This window comes from Aspergillus luchuensis, chromosome 1 (genome assembly GCF_016861625.1).
Source record: "Aspergillus luchuensis IFO 4308 DNA, chromosome 1, nearly complete sequence".
NCBI lineage: Eukaryota > Fungi > Ascomycota > Eurotiomycetes > Eurotiales > Aspergillaceae > Aspergillus > Aspergillus luchuensis.
Genome location: NC_054849.1, coordinates 1,359,856 through 1,383,298, shown reverse-complemented (window position 1 = coordinate 1,383,298; position 23,443 = coordinate 1,359,856). Strand labels below are relative to the sequence as shown.

The 23,443-nt window shown below is 48.6% G+C and overlaps 9 protein-coding genes and 2 non-coding genes across 11 annotated transcripts; all 11 read left to right on the top strand.

Annotated features, from left to right (window-relative positions):
• Positions 1–1,016: 1,016 nt before the first annotated feature.
• Positions 1,017–1,579, top strand: AKAW2_10474A (uncharacterized protein; the record flags this gene model as incomplete). Its single annotated transcript, XM_041687590.1, has 2 exons — positions 1,017–1,464; positions 1,533–1,579. The coding sequence occupies 2 exons, from the start codon at positions 1,017–1,019 to the stop codon at positions 1,577–1,579; spliced, it is 495 nt and encodes a 164-aa protein (XP_041537194.1).
• A 1,615-nt stretch (positions 1,580–3,194) lies between these two features.
• On the top strand, positions 3,195–3,893 carry AKAW2_10473A (uncharacterized protein; the record flags this gene model as incomplete). Its single annotated transcript, XM_041687579.1, has 1 exon — positions 3,195–3,893. One exon carries the CDS (start codon positions 3,195–3,197, stop codon positions 3,891–3,893), a length of 699 nt encoding a protein of 232 aa, XP_041537193.1.
• A 1,804-nt stretch (positions 3,894–5,697) lies between these two features.
• AKAW2_10472A (uncharacterized protein) lies at positions 5,698–6,703 on the top strand (the record flags this gene model as incomplete). Its single annotated transcript, XM_041687568.1, has 4 exons — positions 5,698–5,726; positions 5,816–6,011; positions 6,075–6,376; positions 6,430–6,703. The coding sequence occupies 4 exons, from the start codon at positions 5,698–5,700 to the stop codon at positions 6,701–6,703; spliced, it is 801 nt and encodes a 266-aa protein (XP_041537192.1).
• Positions 6,704–8,001: 1,298 nt separating this feature from the next.
• Positions 8,002–8,817, top strand: AKAW2_10471A (uncharacterized protein; the record flags this gene model as incomplete). The annotated part of the gene is made up of 1 exon (XM_041687557.1): positions 8,002–8,817. One exon carries the CDS (start codon positions 8,002–8,004, stop codon positions 8,815–8,817), a length of 816 nt encoding a protein of 271 aa, XP_041537191.1.
• Positions 8,818–9,821: 1,004 nt separating this feature from the next.
• AKAW2_10470A (uncharacterized protein) lies at positions 9,822–11,408 on the top strand (the record flags this gene model as incomplete). Its single annotated transcript, XM_041687546.1, has 2 exons — positions 9,822–9,940; positions 10,001–11,408. 2 exons carry the CDS (start codon positions 9,822–9,824, stop codon positions 11,406–11,408), a joined length of 1,527 nt encoding a protein of 508 aa, XP_041537190.1.
• A 967-nt stretch (positions 11,409–12,375) lies between these two features.
• AKAW2_10469A (NAD-dependent epimerase/dehydratase family protein) lies at positions 12,376–13,344 on the top strand (the record flags this gene model as incomplete). The annotated part of the gene is made up of 1 exon (XM_041687534.1): positions 12,376–13,344. One exon carries the CDS (start codon positions 12,376–12,378, stop codon positions 13,342–13,344), a length of 969 nt encoding a protein of 322 aa, XP_041537189.1.
• A 758-nt stretch (positions 13,345–14,102) lies between these two features.
• On the top strand, positions 14,103–16,250 carry AKAW2_10468A (uncharacterized protein; the record flags this gene model as incomplete). The annotated part of the gene is made up of 10 exons (XM_041687523.1): positions 14,103–14,414; positions 14,468–14,561; positions 14,608–14,807; positions 14,856–14,929; positions 14,975–15,073; positions 15,122–15,294; positions 15,351–15,514; positions 15,566–15,869; positions 15,935–16,125; positions 16,179–16,250. The coding sequence occupies 10 exons, from the start codon at positions 14,103–14,105 to the stop codon at positions 16,248–16,250; spliced, it is 1,683 nt and encodes a 560-aa protein (XP_041537188.1).
• A 284-nt stretch (positions 16,251–16,534) lies between these two features.
• AKAW2_t10018A lies at positions 16,535–16,606 on the top strand. The gene has a single exon. It is a non-coding gene; the product is annotated as a tRNA-Cys (tRNA).
• A 791-nt stretch (positions 16,607–17,397) lies between these two features.
• AKAW2_10467A (uncharacterized protein) lies at positions 17,398–19,473 on the top strand (the record flags this gene model as incomplete). The annotated part of the gene is made up of 6 exons (XM_041687512.1): positions 17,398–17,475; positions 17,565–18,007; positions 18,068–18,263; positions 18,319–18,993; positions 19,062–19,289; positions 19,372–19,473. The coding sequence occupies 6 exons, from the start codon at positions 17,398–17,400 to the stop codon at positions 19,471–19,473; spliced, it is 1,722 nt and encodes a 573-aa protein (XP_041537187.1).
• A 392-nt stretch (positions 19,474–19,865) lies between these two features.
• On the top strand, positions 19,866–19,946 carry AKAW2_t10017A. The gene has a single exon. It is a non-coding gene; the product is annotated as a tRNA-Ser (tRNA).
• Positions 19,947–20,808: 862 nt separating this feature from the next.
• AKAW2_10466A (sulfatase family protein) lies at positions 20,809–22,404 on the top strand (the record flags this gene model as incomplete). The annotated part of the gene is made up of 1 exon (XM_041687501.1): positions 20,809–22,404. The coding sequence occupies one exon, from the start codon at positions 20,809–20,811 to the stop codon at positions 22,402–22,404; it is 1,596 nt and encodes a 531-aa protein (XP_041537186.1).
• Positions 22,405–23,443: the final 1,039 nt, after the last annotated feature.

Here is a 23,443-nt window from a genome sequence, read left to right as displayed (position 1 = left end):
GTGACTAAGGCAGGTCGTAGCTTGGTCTACTTGTTGGTTGATGTTACATTGTGCACAGTCGCTACTACAACTGTGCAGCCTGCTCTCTGTCATGAGGCAAACATCTATGCACTCTTCGGGATGTCATAAGAAGATCCGAGTGTATATGTTCCTTGTGACATGTCTCTCTTTCCAGGCCCATATTGTTTTACCATCTAGCTACTGAATATACATTCAGTGCATCAAATGATTTCTGTTATCCGGGCTTTCTCATCAGTCGTAAACCTTCCGGATCGGTTTCTTACCTCCATTGCCCACGTAACATACGCCACAACGCCATGCATGTCTAGTGCTGTCTTGGGCTTACTCGAGCCATGGCTTCTTGAGACTGCATTGCGAGTGCTGGATCTAGCTAATGAGGTTGTAGTTGAGTGCGCATGACTTTAAGCTGTACTATACGGGGTGATTGTACATCAAGAATTGCTTGTCGGATGGCGAATGTAGGTAGTTGCGATACATGATGGTATTATCTTCACATAACAGTCATGCAGCAAGCATGTATCATGCCGGAAGTCAACGCTAGGGGACAAATCATTGATCTCCGGTCTGGGAAAAGGCAGACATCATCGGAAACAGATGAGCATATCTAGCGAACGGCTCCTCTTTGCTGGACATGCTTCGAGGTCTGGCCGGCGTAGCTGTAGTTACTCAGGGCCAATGGGGTTCCCAAGTATTATCGTGCCATGTTGGTGCAAAATCACACTCGTTTTCTTATACTCCGGAAACGGTTGGCATGAGATGAAAGCAACAAGGCTAACTAGAATCTTTTCCACTGCCTCAAACCACAATTTCTTTGCTCATGTGTAGAGGAAAACCCTGAAACCAGGAAGCGTCAATTACAGGCTCAATGATGCCGAAAGAGTATTATCAGAGGACGACTGGCAAATTAGCGCCAGCCTTCCTACCCCGCGCCAGCTGTCCAACACATCCCACCTTCCTCTATCACTGATACCGTACGTGAGGTAGAGAACCCAAACATGTCATCCGAAAAGTCTAACCTTCAAGGAGAGCATATCGCACGAGTTGTCTGGGCAGCGCATATTCTCGCCTATCTTACTAAGGGAAGAAGCCAGGTGCAGGTCGAGAAGATCGAAGATGACGTTGCCAGTGATACGGACAGTGAAATTGAGACTGAAGTGGCAGTTGACGACGAGACGGACACTGCGACAGCAATAGCTGTAGCTCTATCTGCGTCGAGAGATTCTGTGTTGCGGAAGTTCCTGGACTGCATTTGCCAGCTTCTATCGCCGTCAAAGGGGTGGGAAGGGGTTACTGCAGCTTCAATGCGCGAAAGCAGCGGCAGTGTTTCTGTGGACGTTGCGCGGAATGATGGATTCGGTTCGGATTGCGGTAGCTTTGATCCTGCAACACTCGAGTATTGTCGGATGCTGGAAGAGTATTTAACCTCTTGTGTCAGTACTGAAGGTATGCATGTGGGGAGGGATAATATAGTTTGACACAGTCATAACTAACTGGATGTGACTGCTGACCAGAGCCAAATATCGCAGCAAATTCCATGACGGAATTTGAGGCCGCTTGATCAACTACACCGCTAGTCGAGTTGACTACTGGATTTCCGCCCGTCGAAGAACATACGCAAAGAGTCATAATGATACGGATTGGAATCCGCGGGCATGGCCTGGACGTGAGTCAGCAGCTCAAACCTGGACCACGATGGCTGATCTTTTGCTGCGCTTTGATAGCAAGAGAATGACCCCAGATTGCAGGACTATTTTGGTGCAAGGGGCTTACAGCTGCGTCAGTTCAGCAGAAGTGCACCACTTACTCCTGGATGCACTTGGTCCGAAAGTTGGCTCACGGCTTTGGGTGTGTTTGAGATTCGTTGCCAGGCCCTTGACGGACTGTCAGCGTTTGCGGGAAATTACTCTTTGGGAGTCACATCTCCGACATGCTCAAATTTCCCTAGTGCCTTCCGCGCCAAAGACGACACTGCAAAAGGAATGCATGGTTGATATTGCCACAGCTTGGGAGCTACTGGGTCTTGGGATTGCAACCGAACCAGTCATCGAGTTGCTTGATCCCTATAGACATATGTTCAAACAGGCCTGTGCCAAGTCTCTCTCATTGCATGCTGAAATGCAGCTCATATGTTATCAAGAAGAGTGCCCGGGACCACGGAGAATGTTGCAATACTTAGGGTCTAGCAAGAAGTCATGTCTTCTATGCGAAACGTTCCTGGCTGCGATGCACAATCCGATTGAGACCCGGGGTAGGCATGGCGTGTGTTATCCTGCCTGGGGAGTTCCGTGCTTAGACTCGGATGCTATATACCTCGCTGCCACCGAATTAGGGAACAACCTTGTGAACCGTATCAGAGGTTCATTCAACAAAATAATCCGACCGGGGGCGACAGCGGCCTTACCAAACGTCATGCAATCGGACTTTGTGTCGGAATTCTCGAAACTTACGCTGGAAGAGTGGCGACAGAGACAGAAAATTGTAGACATAGCTAGGGCGGAACAAACCACAAACTGGACAAAGCTGCAACTTATGTGAGGCGACCCTGTTGGTTTTCAAGCATACGCGACTGGATAACTGACTATAACATGCCGTAGTGAGGGCAAGAGTCAAGACTTACACACCAAGACTCGCCCCCGTCCAAAGTTGAGCCCGATAACTGTTGCGTGATGTGTAATAAAACGCCAGCCCGGCAATGCGGGCGCTGTCGCAGCACCCATTATTGTTCAAAGGATTGCCAGAAAAGCGATTTTTCTTCCCACAAGTTGCTTTGCAAGAAGCTTGCTACCCTACCTGACCGTCCCTCAACAGAGCACAAGCGAGCCATTTTCTTCCCAGTGCATGAGACAGAGCCTATTTTGATTTGGATCCCTACGGAGCGTCAATATGAAGAAGACTCTAGGGTGTGGTGGACAGATGCGCTCGTACGTTCATACCTTGGTCCTGATTCACCAAGTATAGGGAGATTGTATGTGGAACACAACGACGTACGAGGACGAAATTTAGGGTCCGGTAAGTTTGGATCAGCCCTGCGCAATGAAGGATACTGTGTTACCCTGCTGCATCGCGATGGATATCTAGCCGACGGTTCGCCCCCAAATAAAAGCATACTGGCTTCTGTAAGAGCCTCCGGCGCCCCACGCCCTCCCTATGCGTACAATGGCCCGATGGTTGCAATGAGGGAGGTCCACCCAGAAGATTATGCCGATATACAGCTTTCCGACTTTCGGCATCTGATGGACTACCTTATAACGTATGCAAGCACGGATGTCAGGGAATCCGTTCCGGATCTGCAGTATCGGGCTCCCACGGTTGTTCGGGGCGTGAAGATTTGCTGCGATGGGGAGATAAAACTTCATGCATCGGAGCCGTTCGTTTCAATTGACGTGAGACGCTCAACCAGAACTAATCTCTCTTCTATCCAGGGCGAATCTAATTCGCCGATTTCCGCTCTCCTTGGCATACCGCTCAATTTCTGGAAAGACCCAAGTGCTGAATTCCACGTTAACCCGCCCGGCTGGGATGCAACACAGTGGGCAAGCAGCAATCAGAATGTGGCATTCATGATGATGAGAACCAATCCTTCTGATCCTTCATGGGGATGGGCTCCTCTGTATTGGAACCACGATATTGGAAATGTGTGGGTTGTCCGTGAAGACGGGCAGGATCTGGATGTGCGTGAAGTAGCGATGATGTGTCACTTCGCCAGGTTCAAGCTCCAACGAATGTTTGAGGATACGATAGACTCAAAAGACTCCACGCTTCAAGATAGGAAGCGCGTTTTGAAATATATTACGCGCGAAAACATGCGAGCGTTTTGGGAGGAGACTGGTGGTGGTGAAGCGGTCCGTAGCCATGATGATCTGAGCGACTGACTTGTTACTGCTTGGATCTCGGTCCTTACAGGGTTCTAAGTGGATAAAGATCCCAGAATTAAGCATCTTATATTGAATGAATCTTGGTCACCTGGGCCTTCTCTCCAAATATGTATTATTGACATGATTATGCATAACCCGGATCTAACGGGTTTGGGGCAGATCAAAATCCTTATTTGTGGCAAGAATTATGGAATGATCTACCTGCATATTGCTAAATCCTTTTCTAGATACGAATTGGACTTGTTACACTCGAAGCCGAGATATCCAGGCGTAGAATCTCCCTAGCTGATGCTGTTGTCAGCCAACAGGCTAGAGTACCAGTAAGTTAATCTAGAGCCAAGGATTGAAGCTCATAAATAGTAGCTCGCCGTTAGGCTCTAGCGGGGATGTTCAATATATTTTTTTCACTGCTCTATACTAACTATTGTGAATTGAAATGGCTTTTCTCTTCTCTGTATGAGTAATTCTGTTGCCTCTATGGTGAACTTTGCTGTAGCTGGGTCCATCACATTCAGAGTTAGGCATGTGGGTCAGTACTGTGGAATATATCGTCCCCTTCCGACAAAGCATATCATCGCGGCCGCGTTGAGGTAAACCATATTGGATTTTCCTGGACTTAATATTATTACTTTGGTGGGCATACTGAGTTGTTAAGCGACTTCTATCATACTGGGGGTCATACAGTTCCAGGCACCAAAAGAAAAAGGCTGATAGTAGGTGTAAGTTTGTGAGCTGCACAGCCTGTTCAAGGGGGGTTCGATGGCATCCGTGGAGTTGATGCGCGGAGACAGAGCGCCCGGCAACGGCAACTTTTGTTGGATCCTCGGTTGACGAGCTGGTACTTGAAAATCTATGACATTTTGCGATACTAATGACTGTGTCCGGTGCCCATCATCCAGCCAGCAAAGGACAGTGATGGCCTCCCTTTTTGGATGGCTTTTCAACAGTCCCATGCCAGCTCCCGGAGAATTTGCCTGTCGGGGATCATGGCTGGTCGTTTCGGAGTGAAGGATTTCGGTTTGAAAACGTACTGCTAGTCAACTCCAAATTGGGCAGCGGTAACGGCCTTGAAGGACTTATAAAAAGGCTCCTATAGGAACGGAATGTTATTTCAATTACGAGGCGGGCGTGGCGTGAGAGGGGTTAATGCAATGTGACTGACTCGGTAAGACGCCTTAAGTCAATGCGGCATTCTCACCTCCCGAACACCTTGACTCCCCATCCTCCGTCAACCGTCTTACCACCAGGATTTGCTACCAGACTGGCAACCTTACCTTCAATTCATGCCTTTGTTAACGTGATTGAATTGGAGAGTCCTCCAAACACTGTCCGTCGTGTGTCGGCGAGTCTGATAGCAAGGCACGTCCAGTCCTGAAGGTACCATCGATGACCTTTTTCTCCGGGCTCAAGCCTCGTGCGGCAGGCTAGCCTTATGCCTAGAATCCTAAATGGCCATGACGGCTCCACATGCCGCCCGTCATGGCCATTGTTTCTCCACAGCAGACAACGTAGGAAGGCTGTTAATAGGTGTAACTGTCGAGCCGTTAGACCAGTCTCTAGCCGAGAGGCACCAGGAATTAGCTGCAGGCCTTACCTTCGAGCCCACTGGCTGCTCAGTCTCCAGTCGTCAAACTTGCAACCTGGTCTTGGGAGTTAGGACAGAAAACAGGTTAAATATGGGGGCCCTCTGTCGTCTCGAATTTCTTCGCAACTTTCACAATTCCGACCGTGGGCAGACGTAGTAGAACCGAACATGTCGCGCCAAGTTGACCGGATGGCTGAGCCAGCCGACAAAAAAAAGATGCGGCTCATTGTAGCCAGCTGCAGCAGGTAATGAGTCTCCTGTCAGCGTGAGATGCAGACAGGCATATCCTGGTAGCAAGACGAAGATCTTTCGGACTGACGGATGTCAATAACAGAACGGGTACTCTGGGTCTCCACGAAGCCCTGGAAATGCTTGGATATACACCATATCATATGATTGACCTGATGCTCAAGGGTAGGAAGCCTCACATCAAGGCTTTCACAGAGGGCATCCTAGCTCATAATAATCGATTCTCTGGTATCAAGAGATATGAGACGCCAGACCTTGATCGATGGATAGGAAGTTTCGACGCATGTTGACCTTAAAATCCGTTATTTATTTTAGAGCTGAGTGCTGACTTCCAGGTGTATTAGTGCTTGATGGAAATACCAAGCTATATTGGACTCCGAGCTCTGGCGGGTTATATTGAAGACCCATACGTCAAATTCATCGTGACTGAGCGCTCGCCTGACAAATGGGTCAAGTCGTTCAACAAGACAATTGGAGAAGCGATCATGGCAGGCCACAAATTTCCACTGAACATTTTGAGGCGCTTTCACTCGGAAGTGGGTCAGTTTTTCAATCTGGCCGAGGTAATGTACTGGGCATATTCTGACGGCACAAACCCCGGCCATCCGAACAACGAGGCGGCTCTTCGAAAGAACTATGTCGAATAGTGAGTGTCGCTATTCGCTTTCACGGTGATAACTGGCTGATTATAAGCAATAGCATCCGGGAAGTGAAGGAAACACTACCAAAGGATAGACTTCTTGTGGTCCGACTTGAGGATGGACTGGGCTGGGAGGAGATCTGTCCATTCTTAGACGTGCCCATTCCCGAAGAAAAGTACCCTCGAGGCAATGAGCCAGACAAGTTCCATAAGATCATTGAAGATTATCTGGAGCCAAAATTGAAGGCTGCAATGATCAATCTAGGCACATTTGTAGTCACAGTCGCCGGGATAGGTGGCTACTTGGGTTGGAGGTATTATCGCGGCCATTAGGATCATCAGCGCTCCCTTCAGGAGCGTCATAGGGATAAAACAATGCCATCTACTGTGAGATTCAGATGCTCACTTGACTGTGGGAATGGTTAGGTTTTATAAATGCGATCTTAGCGCGATGGCGTGATTTGGCTGCAATCTGGCTCATCGAGCCCCGACCGAAGGATGAGCGAGTCCACAAATGACACCTGGCTCACGGGGAGGACGATATATCGCTGTATTCGCGAGACATGAATCATGTTATTGACTATTGTATATATAGACACATTGGTTTCTGAGTAAGACGAGTCGTGTGGTAGGTTCATCCTGGGGGTAGATGCGGATTCCATTCAGACGCGACACTATCGTAGTCTTTTCCCACAGTGCCTGAAATCGGAGAGGAACAAGTGAGCATGCTATAAGAAAGAAGAGTACCGCAGAAAATCTAAACGTAATATGGGATAAGACGCAAACAGTTCAGTCGGGTACTTTTATGAGCAGCAAGGTCAATTTTGTGGGACTCTAAGTGTATGGGGTAAGCTTCACGAAGATAGAAGGTGGAGAGATGATATGATTCTACTTTGTATACCTCAGGCCTCCACTTTCCCAACCCCAACCCCAAGCCTTCTTGTGTCCACTCCAACCATCAACAACCATCACTTCAGTCGCATTGGTTCACCAAAAACACCGCTGATAGGGGCTAATGTGATGGCCGCAACAGCTTACGATGAAAGTGGATCAGTACTCCGGGGTGGCCATCTTGTCGCTTCCATTGTGAGTATGCAGTATCAGCGATTAGAAGCAATCTGCACCCTGGAAGAAATCCAGATTGACGGATGAAATGCAGTACGCTGATTCCAGGCAACAGGAATCAGTTCCCGATCACGAGCCACAGTGTTGAAGCTGTTAGAGAGGCGTGTTAGGCAGAGGAATAAGAGGTCTATGGTAAGATTCCGTTTCCTTCAGACCCTTGGTAAGAATTTGGTCTTCCACGATCCTAGTTAATTCCCTCCACTGATTCAAACAAAGATTCATAATCATCAATTCAATATTGACTATCCAACTGGAAGAGTGCTTATCCGTACGCATACCACTGACATCATCCCGAGGGTTCCTAGCCGACCCGCATTTGCGATCTTAGTACTGAAGAAGTATCCGCGGCAAGCCGATCGATCAATAGGCTTTATAAATTCTTATCGCAGAGATACCCCTCCTAACCTCTCCTAACCTCTCAATAATACTCCATATAGGCACCAGGTTCTGTACACATCTCTCGCTTCGATGCTATAACACCGGGAGGGAAAGACCATCCAGACACTATGCCCTCGTTTACCCTCGCCAGCCAAACTCCTCATCTGATAATACAGCCTTCCGACGCTGCTCTCTCCCCACCTGAGAGCTACCTGTTCGTTCAGGATGGTCTTATAATTAGTTGTGGAATTCTCTACGCCTTCTGTTACATATTTTGCATGATTCGCACGTACAGTGACCGGACATACCCGTCTGCGTCAGCTAAGGGGATCCAATTCATGAGTCTGACACTTGCCTACGAACTCTTCTACGCGGTGGTGACCACAACCACCACCTTTGAGCTCATTGCATTCCTGGCTTGGTTTCTCCTTGATGTAGGATTTGTCGCAGTGGCAATCTGGCGAGCACACGAAAAGCGCGACCGGGCGTGGTTAGTACGGAGAATAGTAGGCTTCGTACTGGCGGGCATGGGCGTGCTGAAAGGGTTGACGATGCTGTGGCCCGATGAAAGGGAGCAGGTCACAGCATACTGGACGGGAATTCTGCTACAGATGCCGATCGGCTGGATCTGTTTGGCGACGCTGTGGAAGGAGTGGAATACGAAAGGTCATTCGTTGGAAATCTGGTATGCGGTTCGCAATTGCCTGCTTGCGTTTTACACCGCTATGAGAGATGCTGACGGGGATACTAGGCTCATGCGATACTTGGGCTGCTATACAGCCTACGGGGTTTTCTTCTGGAGGTATTGGAATGTGCCACAAAACTGGGAATATGTGGCGTCGGTGTGGAGTACAGGGATTATCTTGTGGACACTGCTGCCTGAAACGGTCTATCCGTTTGTATACGTTTGGGTGCATCGCACATCCAAAGTGAAAGGCGAGTAGACATACATGACTGGGTTCTAGACATATTTGATTAGATAGCGGTAGAGGTTGAGGAGAGGATATACAGATAACACTGAGGATTAACTATACGAATCAACCAACTTTTCGGTGCAAAATCCAGGGAATTTACAGCGATGAGTTAGACGCTCGTAGTGATGAGAAAACAACCAAGCGCTTATCCCACAAGTCGGTGGCGGTGTTGCAAAGAAAGTCAAGAAACTCCAGCAGATGCGCCCGTGCACCAACCGACTATGAGGACGTTGCTGTCATGTGGATCGCGTCTCCACTGCGGGCGCCCGTCACCGATGCCTGAATTTCTAGCATGATCTCCCTCGAACTCCTCTGTTTCATACTAACTCACATCCTGTCCATGCAGCAACCTGCGCAATTGACTTTGCTCCAACCACTGGACTCGCAATGCTCTTCATGCAGCTACGACACCGAGTAACCATGGCGCCGAGACATTGGGCGGCCCGGCGAAGACGAGGCTTGGTTGTCGTAAGGCACAATTCGACAGTGTCTGTGAGAGAAAATGGGCGAATCGGGTTCCTAAATCTGACGAGGCTACTAGAAGCCCATTATAGATCATAATCTTCTCTCAGGGCCCTCAGAATAGCATCACAATGGGTTGATCGCCAGTCCAGCACAGCACTCCGATGTGTTTCTGTTTCCCCGATTGCGGTCTGGGTTCTTGCCAGCTCATACCCACTTCAACCCGGAACACCGCCATCCCAATCAGATGCACACAACTTTCGTGCATTCCCAAACACGTTATGAAGACAACCTTGCATCTACATATGCAACTGACGTGGTTTCTGGGCGCTAGTCCAGGCGGCTCTGAGTTGGCTTCGAGAGACTTCAGAGATCCACTCACCCGCCCTTCCCTTCATCCCTTTCTTAAAGACAATCAATCCGTGCCGCAGCAGCACAAACATTCCTCAATTCTCATACCTTCCCACCTCAACCAGCTTATCTACTCCTTTCATCAGCCATTGGGCTAATTGATGGACACAATGGGCCAGAAGAACTACAAGCGGCTGTACTACAACCTCCTGCGCTCTCAGGAAAACGACGCACAAGTTCAGGAGATCCCGATAACAGAATACCCTCAGCCGGAGATAAGGTCAATCAAATCATTGCGCATTGCTCCCTGATGTATCTACTGACTTTGGGGCTTATCCAGCTGCTACACGACACCAATTTCCACCGTTGTCATCGGTCAAACCCACTTCAAGATAGCTGAATACCACCTGCGCCCTTATTCAAGCTTATCACACAACTCATCGGAACTCCACATCAGCGACATCAACGAAGATATCGGACATACGTTCATTCACTTTCTCAGCACCGGCTGCTATGAAACACTCAAGCCCACCGATCTTGGCCCGGAGAATTGCCCTTGGGCTCGCGAATTCGAGCGCAGCGTTTATGCCTATCATGCTGCGAGGCGCTACAGCATCTTCGGACTCGAGGAACACGCTAAACGGTATATGCTGACTTTCAGTGAAGAAGTGTCAACGCGACAACTTCTGAAGACTGTTAGCAAGGTGTACTCGGAACTTCCAGGCCACGATTCATGGTTTGAGAGTTTCATCCGGGACAAGCTCGCTGCTGCTTTCGAAAAGGATGAGTTCAGCTTCCGGTACCGAGTCGTGCGCGACGGCCTGGGCTCTGATGACGATTTCAACCGATTCTTGATGTACACGACTTTGGAGATTTACGCGGATAAACTGACTTCGCTGCGAGAAACCGCACCGAACGGACACCACCAGACCAACGGCCATGCAGAAATCCCTTCTGAGGAGAAAGGTCCTGCTGAAGAAAAGCAGTCGACCACCGAATCTCCGGATGATAAGGATGAGAGCTCGCCACGGTATTCCAATGAGCCGCTTTCCGCAGATGACACACCAACTGTCGTAAATGCTGTGAACTCACGGCCCCAATCGCCGATCCCACCTTCAACGGCTTTCTTAGCCTCTCCGGCCCAGAATGGATACAATTGGGCGTCATCTTGCAGTGATTCTCCCCCCAGGGAGTTTCCGGCATTTGCTCCTTCGCCCCCTTTGATTAGGCGAGAGACTGTAGACTGGGCAGATCCGGATCCAGAGCCAGAGCGAGAACCAAGCTTTCGGCCAGAGACGGAGCCGCCAACTACAGATCAAAAGCCAGATCGGGAGCTTGAGTCAGAGCAAACGCCAAAGCCAGAGCCCGAGCAGAAGCCAGAGCCGGAGATAGAGCAAAGGCCTGAGTCGGTGCTGGAACAAGAGCCAGAGCCCGTACCGGAGCCAAAGCCCGAGCAAAAGCCCGAGGCGCAGCCGCAGACACAGCCTCCATTGCAACCCCTCCCTCCACCGGATCTCAAACGAAAGACAGAACCCGAGCCCGTGATCAAAACGGAGCCAGAGTTAAAGTCAGTACCACTCCCGAAGCCGGCGCCTGGAAATCAGGCAGCACCGGCAGAGCAGCCCGCTCAGCCTAAAAAAAAGAACAAGCCCAACTCACACAGAAGGAAGAAGAAGAACGCCCAAATGCATGCAGCGGCTGCTCAGCAAGCTGGGCCACAAGCCAACGGGTCGGCCGCGAAGCCATAATTCTGATGGTAAAGATGCTAAGAAGCGGCCTGAGACTCTGCCGTTATTCACCAAGCCTAAATCCCACGCTCTTTTGGAATATTCTCAAGTCACCCATCGGTCACATATCCTCGGCTTATAAGGATATAATGGATATTATCCACTCGTTCGCTACCTTTCTTTTGTTGATGTACTATACACTCTTTGTTATCTATGATGGAATCGCTCGCTCGTGAGCCAAGATTCTGTCTATGAACCGTGTTTTAGAGGGAGGGCAGCAGGAGATCTTCTACCTGGGCCTCCATCTCGCACATACCGAATTACATCACACAGAACAGTTCCATTGTAAAATTTGGAACATTTGCCATACTCCATCGTTGCTTCTTTCTCATAATTAGAGATAACCTCAATAGGACACTGTAGAACAATGAGCCTGTAGCTGGAACGATAACTTATCCGAGCGATCGACACTACATCGGCTATCATTCCTGGGGAACAACTACAAATATCAAGTGCCCTATAGTCTCTATAGGAGTATTTAGGCAGACCATTCCGCTATGCGATGTTCCCAGTATGTATATGTTGCTGCATCAGGAAGGTGAGGGACAACAAGTCCATCGGGTAAGGCTGACACGGGTGTCGTTGCCTTAGGCTCGGGATCAGAACGATGTAGACGATCCCCTCGGAATGACATCACATCTTCGATTCCCGCATTCACCACATCATTATTCTTCACATACATTTAAGACGTTCTAGAATGGTTTACCCCAGGCACACCTGCTTTTGCAATATGAAGCACCGTTTGTGGTAGGCTAGGTGGGCTCCATGCCGAGATCCAGGATTGTCATTCTGGCGTCATGGGCGTCGCAGTAACCACCGCCATGAGAATTGCTCGCTACCATCATATTCACGTCATGGACTCAGACCACCATCTTATCAGGTCCACCAGTATGCGAATATTCCTGCATCGTCAAGTGCCTAGATAAATATGTCAACTCCTCTGCAATTGACCAGTTTTTTGGTGCACATAGCTCCCTCCCGACCTCTCTCGCGGCAAATCCCATATCAGATCCGCCAAATCCACCGCAGGAATTTCTCCAGCCTCAATCCAACCACTAATATGAAAATCGCTATCACCGGTGCCCGCGGCACCGTAGGACGCGCTGTTGTCAAAGAAGCCTCTCAGGCCGGCCATTCCACAGTCCAGGTTGACCGAACCGATACCGAGTACGATGGAACGCCCAACTCCGAGATGAAGACCGCCGACACAGCCAATGACTACGAAGCCACGCTGGAAGCCTTCAAAGGCTGTGACGCCGTTATTCATCTTGCCGCGATACCAGACCCCATAGGAAAGGACGACCAGCTGGTCCACAACAACAACGTTACATCTGCATTCAATGGCTTTTACGCCGCTGCGCAACTGGGAATCAAACGATTCTGCTACGCGTCGTCAGTGAACGCGATCGGTCTCGAATATGCCACGCAACCACTGAGATTCGAATACTTCCCCGTGGACGAAGAAGCACCGCCCAATCCGACAGATTCTTACGCACTGGCCAAGCAAGAAGCTGAGACCCAAGCGAGGACATTTGCGCGATGGTTCCCCGGGATGAAAATTGCATGTATGCGTATTCATGCTGTAGCGTCTCGCGAGGAGGCACAGAAAGGACACAAGGAGAATTGGGAGGACTCGGCCGTCAAAAGCTTGTGGGGATGGGTGAGCCCGGATGCGACTGCGAGAGCCTGCTTATTGTCTGTGGAGAAGGCTGAGAAACTTAATGGGTGCGAGATATTCAATGTTGTTGCTCCGACGACGACACAGGACACGCCGTCGATTGAGCTTGCGAAGAAGTATTATCCCGATACCGAGATTCGACGTGAGCTCAAAGGAAATCAGTCTTTCTTCACGGCTGAAAAGGCAAATAGGATACTTGGTTGGGTCCATGAGGAGTGACTGGTCGGTAGAGCATGTCGGCTATAGAAACATTTTCTGCCGAGGTCGCAGCGAATGAACCAAATCAGTCTGTAATACCAACAAATAGCAATGCTTACATTTTTAAGTTAGAGCGTCCGTGCTATTCTTGCTACTTTAATGGAACTAGATTCTTCCCACTAGTCATGGTCGAATGGGGGCATAAGAACTGCTTATCTTCCCGATCTCGCCAACTGGCAGGCTCATCACGCAACTGCACCCCTCCAGATGACGCCATTTCCACCAATGCACCATCTCCCGCTTCGCTTAGAAGTATTGATCATCTGCAATATGAATGTAAACTGTGTCGCAAGAAGATTACTCTGCAAACTCGAGATTATCATGGTATATCATTATTGCTATCGTTATTGCATGGCTCTTGCACGTTCAGAGGTCCATCCGACACACTCCCGATGAAGCAATTGAAGCCCTAGATCGCGACTTGAAAACACGGCTGACTAGCCAAGGAATGGCCCTCAATCTAGTCATGCATGAAGGGCCCTCGCTTAGAGTGGTTAGTATCTGATCACACGCGGTATGGAGTGCAGAACATGAGTGGCCTGTCATGAGGAGGTCCTTGCATTGATGCTCCGTTATCTCTCGTCGCGAGATATCTTGGAAATGGCGTGCCTTGAGTTGGTGGCTGCGAGCTCGCAGCTTGTATCCTTAAAAGCTTCCGATTGCGGCCTACGACGAGAAGAAACTTGGGAGAATACAAATCTCTGACTACAACTGGCAACATGGCATCTCGAAAGGATGTCAGTCAAGAGACTGCCGATCACTTCGATCAGCGGCACTACTCAGACTCTTCGCAAGACCTTCCCTCTCCAAAGGACAAAGCCCAGGTTCATACACGCCCGTATGAAGATGCGACGGATGCAACCCTTGATAATAATCCCTTCGCAGACCCTGAGGTTGCGGAGCGCTATGCTCTCATTTATGAGAAAGCGCAGTATGAGTGTCGACATGTCTTTGACCCTACACTTACGTGGACAGCGGAGGAAGAGAAAGCGCTCGTCCGGAAATTGGACTGGAGGGTGTGTCTATGGGCTGTAGGTCAAGGTGATTCTGCTTTGCTTGAAAGTATGCTCACTACAGAGGATAGTGTGTGATGTTCTTCGGTCTTCAGGTTGACCGAGGAAACCTTGTACAAGCTGTGTCGGACAATTTGCTGGATGATCTTGGTCTCTCCACGAATGGTGAGCGTAACGCTTCTTCGGATTACAAGGTCTCTGACGTGTGCAGACTACAATACCGGAAACACCATCTTCCTTGTCGCCTTCCTTCTAGCCGAGCTGCCCTCACAATTGGTGTCCAAGCAAATTGGCCCCGATCGCTGGATTCCCATGCAGATGACCATCTGGTCAATTGTTGCTGCTGCACAAGCTGCTTTGAGCGGGAAGAAATCTTTCTATGCAACGAGAGCACTGTTGGGGATACTCGAGGTAATTGGAACGAATTGAATCTATGGTATTTTATTCTGATTTCTATAGGGTGGTTTCATTCCCGACATCGTTCTCTGGTTATCCTACTTTTACACAAGCCGAGAGCTTCCAACCCGCTTGAGGTAAGTTTTATCTCCTCTATCTCAGCCCATTACTGACAATCATAGTATTTTTTGGACTGCGCTATCTTTAACTACTATTATTACTTCGTTTCTCGCATTCGGCATCCTCCACATGCGTGGTGTACAGGGCATGGCTGGCTGGAGGTACGTGTCATGATTTCCTTTCCTTTACAGATTTAACAGAATCTACAGGTGGCTATTTCTAATCGAAGGACTCATCACTCTTCTTATTGGTCTAAGCTCCTTCTTTCGCATGCCTGCCTCTGCTGTCGACACCAAGAAATGGTTCCGCCCGAAGGGCTGGTTTACAGACCGTGAAGTCAGCATCGTGGTCAACCGGGTTCTGCGCGATGACCCCTCTAAGGGTACGTTTGCGTTACCATTGCTTTGAACCTTTGACATTCATTCTCACATTCCTTAGGAGACATGCACAACCGGCAAGCCATAACTCCGCGTCGTCTTTGGAACTCCCTCCGAGACTATGACATCTGGCCGATCTACCTCCTTGGCCTAGTAGTTTATATCCCGCAGACACCGATGACGTCCTACATAACCCTAATCCTCAAGGGTGTGGGATTTGGCACTGTAAGCGTGATGACTTCTAAAATTATAGTGTAGCATGCTAACATCAAATAGTTTACTACCAACCTTCTCACCATCCCCTACAGCGTCGGCCACATCATCTGTCTACTATTGCTCACCCGTCTCAGCGACTGGCTTAAAGAGCGCTCCTTGGTGTCAATGATCCAATCCATATGGACATTACCCTGTGTTATTGCCCTCCGCTTTTGGCCTGGTACAATGACCAACGCATGGGGGACGTATGCTACCGTGACCGTGCTACTCTGCTATCCATACTGCCACGCTATCCTGGTGGGATGGTGCTCGAAGAACTCTAACAACGTGGGAACACGGACAATTTCAGCAGCACTCTATAACAGTGAGCTAATCTCTTCCATCTTACTATACTACAAAGAGTGCTTGCTAATAAACTTATGACAACAGTGTGCGTTCAACTCGGCGCCATCATCGGCAACAATATCTACCGGGCGGACGATAAACCCAAATACCATCGCGGAAATTCTACTCTCATAGGGATTAATATCCTGGCTATATTGCTCTTTATTGGCACGAAGATATACTATATTTATAGAAACAAACACAGGGAGCGCGTGTGGAACGCAATGACCGAAGAGGTAAGTGTTATTCTCTGGGACTTAGCAGAATGATTAGCTAACTTGCCACATAGCAACGGCAAGATTATCTGCAGAATACAACGGACACAGGAAGTAAGAGGTTGGATTTCCGCTTTGCGCACTAGCATTTTCTGTATAGCCATCGCTTGCAGTGACGAAGAACACATCAGCCAAACGTTACAACAGGGTTAATAGTGATTAGTAGACAAATGAACTGACGTGCCTTCGTGCCCTTATTCAAACAATATAAAAAGCTGAGTCGCAGAGAATAATATCAAACATCCCAAGCCAAACTCTGTACTACCATCATATTCCCAGTGTATCCTTTCATGATGCTGTGATGTACAACCCTAGATAACAGTTTGGTATTGTAGGTTATAGTACGTAATTTTGACGTGTTCCACAACTTGGATCGGTAGCTCAGTGGTAGAGCGTAGGATTGCAGATCCCGAGGTCACGCGTTCGAACCGCGTTCGGTCCTTTTTTTGCTTTGTTTGTCTCCATTCATCGGCTGAAGTATGAGTTAATGCTTTTATTGATCTTTGACTATTCTTTTTTTGGGGGGTCTTTCTCTGTGTTCAGGAGGAAACACTACTACTTTTGATATTCCAGTACTTTACTGGTAGGCGAAATCATATGCCTCTATGGATATAGGAAATCTTGATTTCATCTCTTGGTTGCCTATAAATAGCAAGAAGTCAAGCATTGTACAACTTCAATTCTGACCTTGTTTGAACAAAGTTAACACTGTATCATGTGCTCATAGTAAACTCCCACATGTCATAGGGACTCTTTTGCCTAGCAGTGAGTAGTGCTTCACCCCCAGAGAGGATAAGTAGAAGAGAAAGATGAAATGGAGTGCATGGTTATAAACAGCAAGTGGTCCAAAGATATCACTGAGAACCCTTACATGTGGATTTGGGGAACTGAGACTGGATTTAAGGCTGCAGCCTGGAGCCTTCAGCCTCCACTTCAAGGCAATGCCGACCTAGATCTTCATCCGTACTCGTTCCAATATCTTCATGCGAAAGAGTGAGAGTTTCTGGACCCTTGAACCCTGGAATTTGTGCTGCTCCACTTGTTTCCGATCGCTCGTTCTCGTATATTTGTTACCTGATTAGGCAAACTGAACGAAGTGTATGTAGTATTGTAGTTATGCTCCGCAGCCTGATCATAGGGCTGGAGGACTACTATATAAACCTCATGCGACCTCTATGAAACTCCCCTAACCAAGTACTGCCATCGTCTCAAGAACAGGGTATATATCACATCATGTATTGTGGTACCAGCCTTTTCGCAACGCTTATTCTAGCAGTCAGCGGCATAACCAGCGCCCTAGACTGCAAATGTGTGAGTTCTCAGACGAACGTTAGACTACATCACAATTCTACTTTACAGTGGTTTACTGATTGGTACTTTGACTTGTGTTACCTCTGCAGTCCCCCTCCGACCCATGCTGGCCATCTGCAGATGAATGGACCTCTCTCAACCAAACCGTATCCGGAAGACTTATCCGAACGGTGCCAGCAGCGTCCGTCTGCTATCCTAACGAGCCCAACTATAACCCAGCTGCTTGTACGTCCGTCTTGGGCAACTGGACCACATCGAAATTTCATTCCTCAGACCCAGTCAGCGTCGATGATCCAATCTGGTCCAACAACAGCTGCAATCCAATCTATCCTGATGGAACTAGCATCACGGGAAATGTGCATGCGGAGCAGGACGGCTGCAGCATTGGTAATTACCCAGTCTATGTGATCAACGCCACCAATGCCAGTCATATCCAGGCTGGGTTGCATTTTGCGAAGGAGTGGAATCTGCGATTGAATATCAAAAATACGGGTCATGGGTCTGAACGTAGTATAAACCATGGGAGTTTGTCGTAAGTTGATCTAATTCAATTTCTAATACATGCTACAATCTTTGCTAATAGATGGTGAAGCATCTGGACTCATCACTTGAAGAAGATCGAGTTTCACGAGCACTTCCAGCCTCACCGAAGCAGTGAGGTCGGGTCGTCCGCACAAACTGGGAATCTGACGACGATGGCTGCTACTCTTGGGGCTGGTGTGCAGGACGGGGAACTTTTTGCTGCACTTGCTCAACACAATGCTACGGCTGTCGGTGGAACAAACATGGTATGAACGGAAATCTCTCACAGGTTTAAGGCAGAACCCCTGACAGAAAATCTAGGACGTCGGGGTCGTAGGCTGGGCGACCGGTGGTGGCCATGGCCTGGCCACAGGCACATATGGCATGGGCGCAGACAACATCATCGAAGCGGAGATAGTCACTCCAGCGGGCGAGCTTGTCACCGCAAATGCTTTTCAGCACGAGGACCTCTTCTGGGCTATTCGCGGAGGAGGTGGTGGCACCTATGGTGTGATTGTCTCGGTCACTGTGAAGGCGTATCCCATGCCTCTGGTAACCATGATCAACCTTTCCCTTACCGCCAAAAACGCTACCAGCGAGCATGATTGGTATCGACTTGTTGCGAAGGCCCACGGCTACCTTGCTGAGCTTCAGAACAATGGTTTCCATGGATACTACACCATGAGCAGCTCCCCGCAGCTAAACATGAACGGTGCTCTGCTATTGTACAATGCGAAGAACGGCACTGCTGAGAGGCTCCTCCGCCCTTTTCAGAACTTTTTGAAGACCCAAGAGGCCATTGCGACTAGCATGGTTGCGCCAATGATGACGCTGCCCTTTTATGATGTCGTGCAGATGATGCCTGTCGTTGAATCTACCGGCAAGACGCAAGGTGTGCGGGCATCACGGTTCATCCCACGCCGGGCTGTCATGGAAGATGTTGAACTCTTGGCAGATACATTTGAGGTCATCATGTCCCGCAACAATTCTGTCAACGTGAGTAGCTCTCATTTTCGCCTTGCCTGTACCCATAAAAATCTTCTAACGCTAAATGCACGACGCAGGGCGTATCCGCTCCTTCAATCTCCGGCACCATGACCGGCAGTGCCACTCCAGTCGACAACGCTCTGAACACGGCTTGGAGAGATTCAGTCGTACATCTAATCGTCCAACAGAGCTGGAACGAATCCCTCCCGTCAGCCTTGGCCGAACAGACCATCTACAATATGACGTACGGCAGGGGGTATGCCCTTCGGCAGCTGGCCCCTGATACTGGATGCTACTTCAACGAGGTAAGCACGAGATTTAGGAATTTACAAACAATGTACAAGGTTCTGTTGGAAATTGAGGCTGACATAATTCTCGTTATTGTAGGCCAACCCATTTGAGCCAGAGTGGCAGTCTTCGTTCTTCGGATCTCATTATCCTCGACTCCATGCGATTAAGAGCACATATGATCCTGAGGGCTTACTTTGATGTCGCCATTGTGTTGGTAGTGAGGCGTGGAAGGAGCAAGTGGATGGGAGGTTGTGTCGGGCATTTTAGGGTGTATATAGAATGATGGCAGTGTACTAGTAGTGTAAGATTAGTTGTAGCATAAATATATAAAGAGACTTTAACTGATTAAAATCGAACATTGAAAAGTCACAGTCACTCTTTGACATTCAAACTATAACAACTTGTATCTTCTTGTATACTGCCTTAGAAGAGTCAATGCTTAATTTCAAGCATAATCCATTATAGTGTGAAGTCTAAAAGAAAAGTCGTTGTCAAACCATTGGATATCCTAGATGTTGATGAAACCGATCCGAAGGCTATCAGACATGGAGAGTGATACATTACTATAACTGGCATATCTTCAACGATTAGTCAGTGTGGCCGAGTGGTTAAGGCGATAGACTAGAAATCTATTGGGTTCGCCCGCACAGGTTCGAGTCCTGTCGCTGACGTTTCTTTTTTATTTTTTTCCCTTCTTCTCCCGCATTCATAAACGACATTGAAACATTTGTATTTCGCTGATAATCATTCTTTCGAATCGGTTGCATGGGTGAACATTTTTCTTAAATATTATCTCACGGTGATATTGGTGAGATGAGTGATTCTAATTGGTAGCATAAAGCACAGATACTGGTACCTAGTCAGCCCTCGAATACATACTATCCTGTGCGTTAATAATTGTGAAGATGATGTTACTATTACCTGTACTGAGCCTACTATCTGATGCAAACGCGTTCATCTTGGTTAAGGCTCCACCTCACCTATTGAATGATATTAGAACCGATTAGTTGCGTTGGTGATCCGGCAGCTGCTGTAGCTCATCTCAACCAATAAACCAGGGGTACCATTCATTACTCCTCGAAAACAAAGAACAGCAGTGCAAGCAGCAGACATGGACCTAGTCCATTATCAACAACAGACAATGATACAAACTACTCTACGAGGGCCCGACGAAATTAACCTAGCCTCCGCCGCCGCCTTTTAAAAACCAGAGGCCAGACATCCAATCAACCGCTCCGATGGCGTCAGCAACGAGCTCTCTCTCGCAACCCTTTAGCGCAGGAACACCACGCGTCGTCCTTGATCCCCCCTCACTATACACTCAATTGACCAATAACTGAAACCGACAACATATAGAATACCCGTGTATACCCCCCGCTACTAGTACAAAGTAGTTGTGCCAATTGCCCCTCATCGTCCCATCCAGATAATCAATACCCGGACCGACAATTCCAACCACCTTCTAGACACTTATAATACCACAACCCCCATCCCCCTCATGAACAAACAAATACACTCGACCCAGAATCAAAAATGACAATCAGAATTCTTCATCCCCAAGCTCCCACAACCCTCTCTCCACCACCCACCATGCCCCCCTCATCCCGTCCCAACATCCTTTTCATAATGGCCGACGACCACGCCTCCAAAGCCATCAGCGCCTACAACACCAACATCAACCACACCCCCAACATTGACCGACTCTACCACGACGGGATGAAATTCAACCACTGCTACGTGACCAACTCCATCTGCACCCCCAGCCGCGCCACCATCCTTACAGGCACCCACAACCACGTAAATGGGGTCATGACCCTGGACAGCAAGATTAACAAACACCTGCCTAATGTCGCCAAGCACCTACGCACCGGCGGCTACCAGACCGCCATGATCGGTAAATGGCATCTAGGCGAGGGGGAGGACCATGAACCCACGGGCTTTGACTACTGGAGCGTGGTGCCGGGACAAGGGAGGTATTTTGATCCGGAGTTTATTGAGATGGGTGGAGAGAAGGTGGTTGAGCCGGGGTATGCGACGGATGTTATTACGGATAAGTGTTTGGGGTGGTTGAAGAATAGGAACAATGGAGCTGAGGAGAAGAAGCCGTTCTTCCTCATGTGTCATCATAAGGCACCACATCGGTCATGGGAGTGTCATCCTGCTCATCGGGGACTGTATCAAGAGGATGTGGTGATGCCGGATACGTTCGATGATGATTACAAGAACCGGGCGAAGGCCGCGGAGGTAGCTAAGATGCGGATTGAGAGTGACATCACGTACTTCGATTTGGGGCTGGTGCAGCCTGAGGGAGGCGCAGAGGTTGGGGAGCTGTTTGGGAGTCGGTCCACCGATAGGAAGATTCCGAATGTGTCTGATGCGGATATCGAGGGGTTTCGGTTGATTGATAAGGATACGGCGGAGGTGTTTACGTTCAAGAGTAATGAGGAGCTGCGGCGGTTCAAGTATCAGCGGTATTTGAAGCGGTATTTGCGGACGATTCATTCAATTGATGAGAATGTGGGGAGGTTGTTGGATTACCTGGATGAGGAGGGCTTGGCGGAGAATACGGTGGTTATTTATACCTCCGATCAGGGGTTCTTCCTGGGTGAGCATGGCTGGTTCGATAAGCGGTTCATGTATGAGGAGTCATTCCAGATGCCGTTTCTGATAAGGTACCCCAAGCTTATCAAGCCGGGATCGGTCTGCGATGATATTATCTCTAATGTGGACTTCGCGGCGACTTGGTTGGATCTTGCTGGGCTGCGGATTCCCTCATACATGCAGGGTGTGTCGTTTGCTCCGCTGCTTAAGGGGGAGACGCCGACGGATTGGAAGCAGGTTGCGTACCATCGGTATTGGATGCATCGGGATCCTATTCATAATGCGTATGCTCATTACGGGGTCCGCAACCAGCGGTATAAGCTGATTTATTGGTATGCGGAGGATTTTGACTTGCCGGGAACGCAGGAGGGTGGGCAGCCGAAGGAGTGGGAGTTGTTTGATTGTGAAAAGGATCCTCTTGAGTTGTTTAATGTGTATCATGACGCCAAGTATGCGGATGTGGTGGTTGAGTTGACGAGGCTGTTGGATGAGACGATGCTGGAGATTGGGGACACCCGGGTGCATTGAGGGATGTGTATAGTACGTATAGCTAGCGGGGGGGTTAGACAATATTCAGGTAGAGTAAGAGGCGCCTATAAATTGTGTATGGAGTGAGTAGGAAGTGAGAAATAGAGAGTTAGAGTGACTTCACGATTAAGCCATGTATAATCCTATAAGTCTAACTGTATAGTAAAAGGATAATGACAAAATAATTCCATATTGCAGAGGCGCATCAAAACAATGACTTCACTCTATCATAACGCCCTCGAGGATTCGGAGCTGTGGCGTTGGATTGAAAAGACTGACTGAGATGAGTTAGTTAGAAGTCGAATGCTGCTGGTTCAGTCTCCCCTTTACACACATTGTTGTACTGTTTGGCGTGTAATCCAATCTCCATACTGCGTCGTTGGCCCCGTCAGAGATGTTCGTGGTTGCCTTCTCTTTCTGAGGTGTACACTATACTGTAAGCTAAAACTGTCATCCTACATTTCCAACCAACCATACTATTATCAATGTGAGATCAAGACGGCTTTGCACCTTCATGTCACACCCCCTGATTGTTAAAAGTAGGATATGTCGCTCAAATGCCACCCTTGAAAATTTGGGGGAAGATACCGTTATGCTGAAGTGCATTTCCTGCTTCTCTGTATAAGGGGCCCCAGGATCATACCACCCACAGCTCCCCAGGCCAGTCCCACCATAGCCAAGACTTTTATAGGCTAGACAGGAACGAGTACGCGCCAGCTAACTCTTGGTATTGTATAGCTGACAACCTGAATGTTTCACCGCCAAATATTCTGTGATGATGTTGACTCTTTACTCAGGGACGTTGTCTCGCATGCAGACGTCCAAGAGCTTCTCGCTTCGCCGGCAATATAGGCAAATTACTAAAGGAGAAATACATTGTCGACATTGTATATGAATTAATCTCTACTTCGACTGTACCCTGAACCATTGCCGATTTCACGTTTCGAAATACGAAAATACGAGAAAACCTGTATATTGCCCCCTCAGACGGCGCTGCATCGGACAACTCCAAGTCCGAGACTGAGTAGTGCCTCTATAG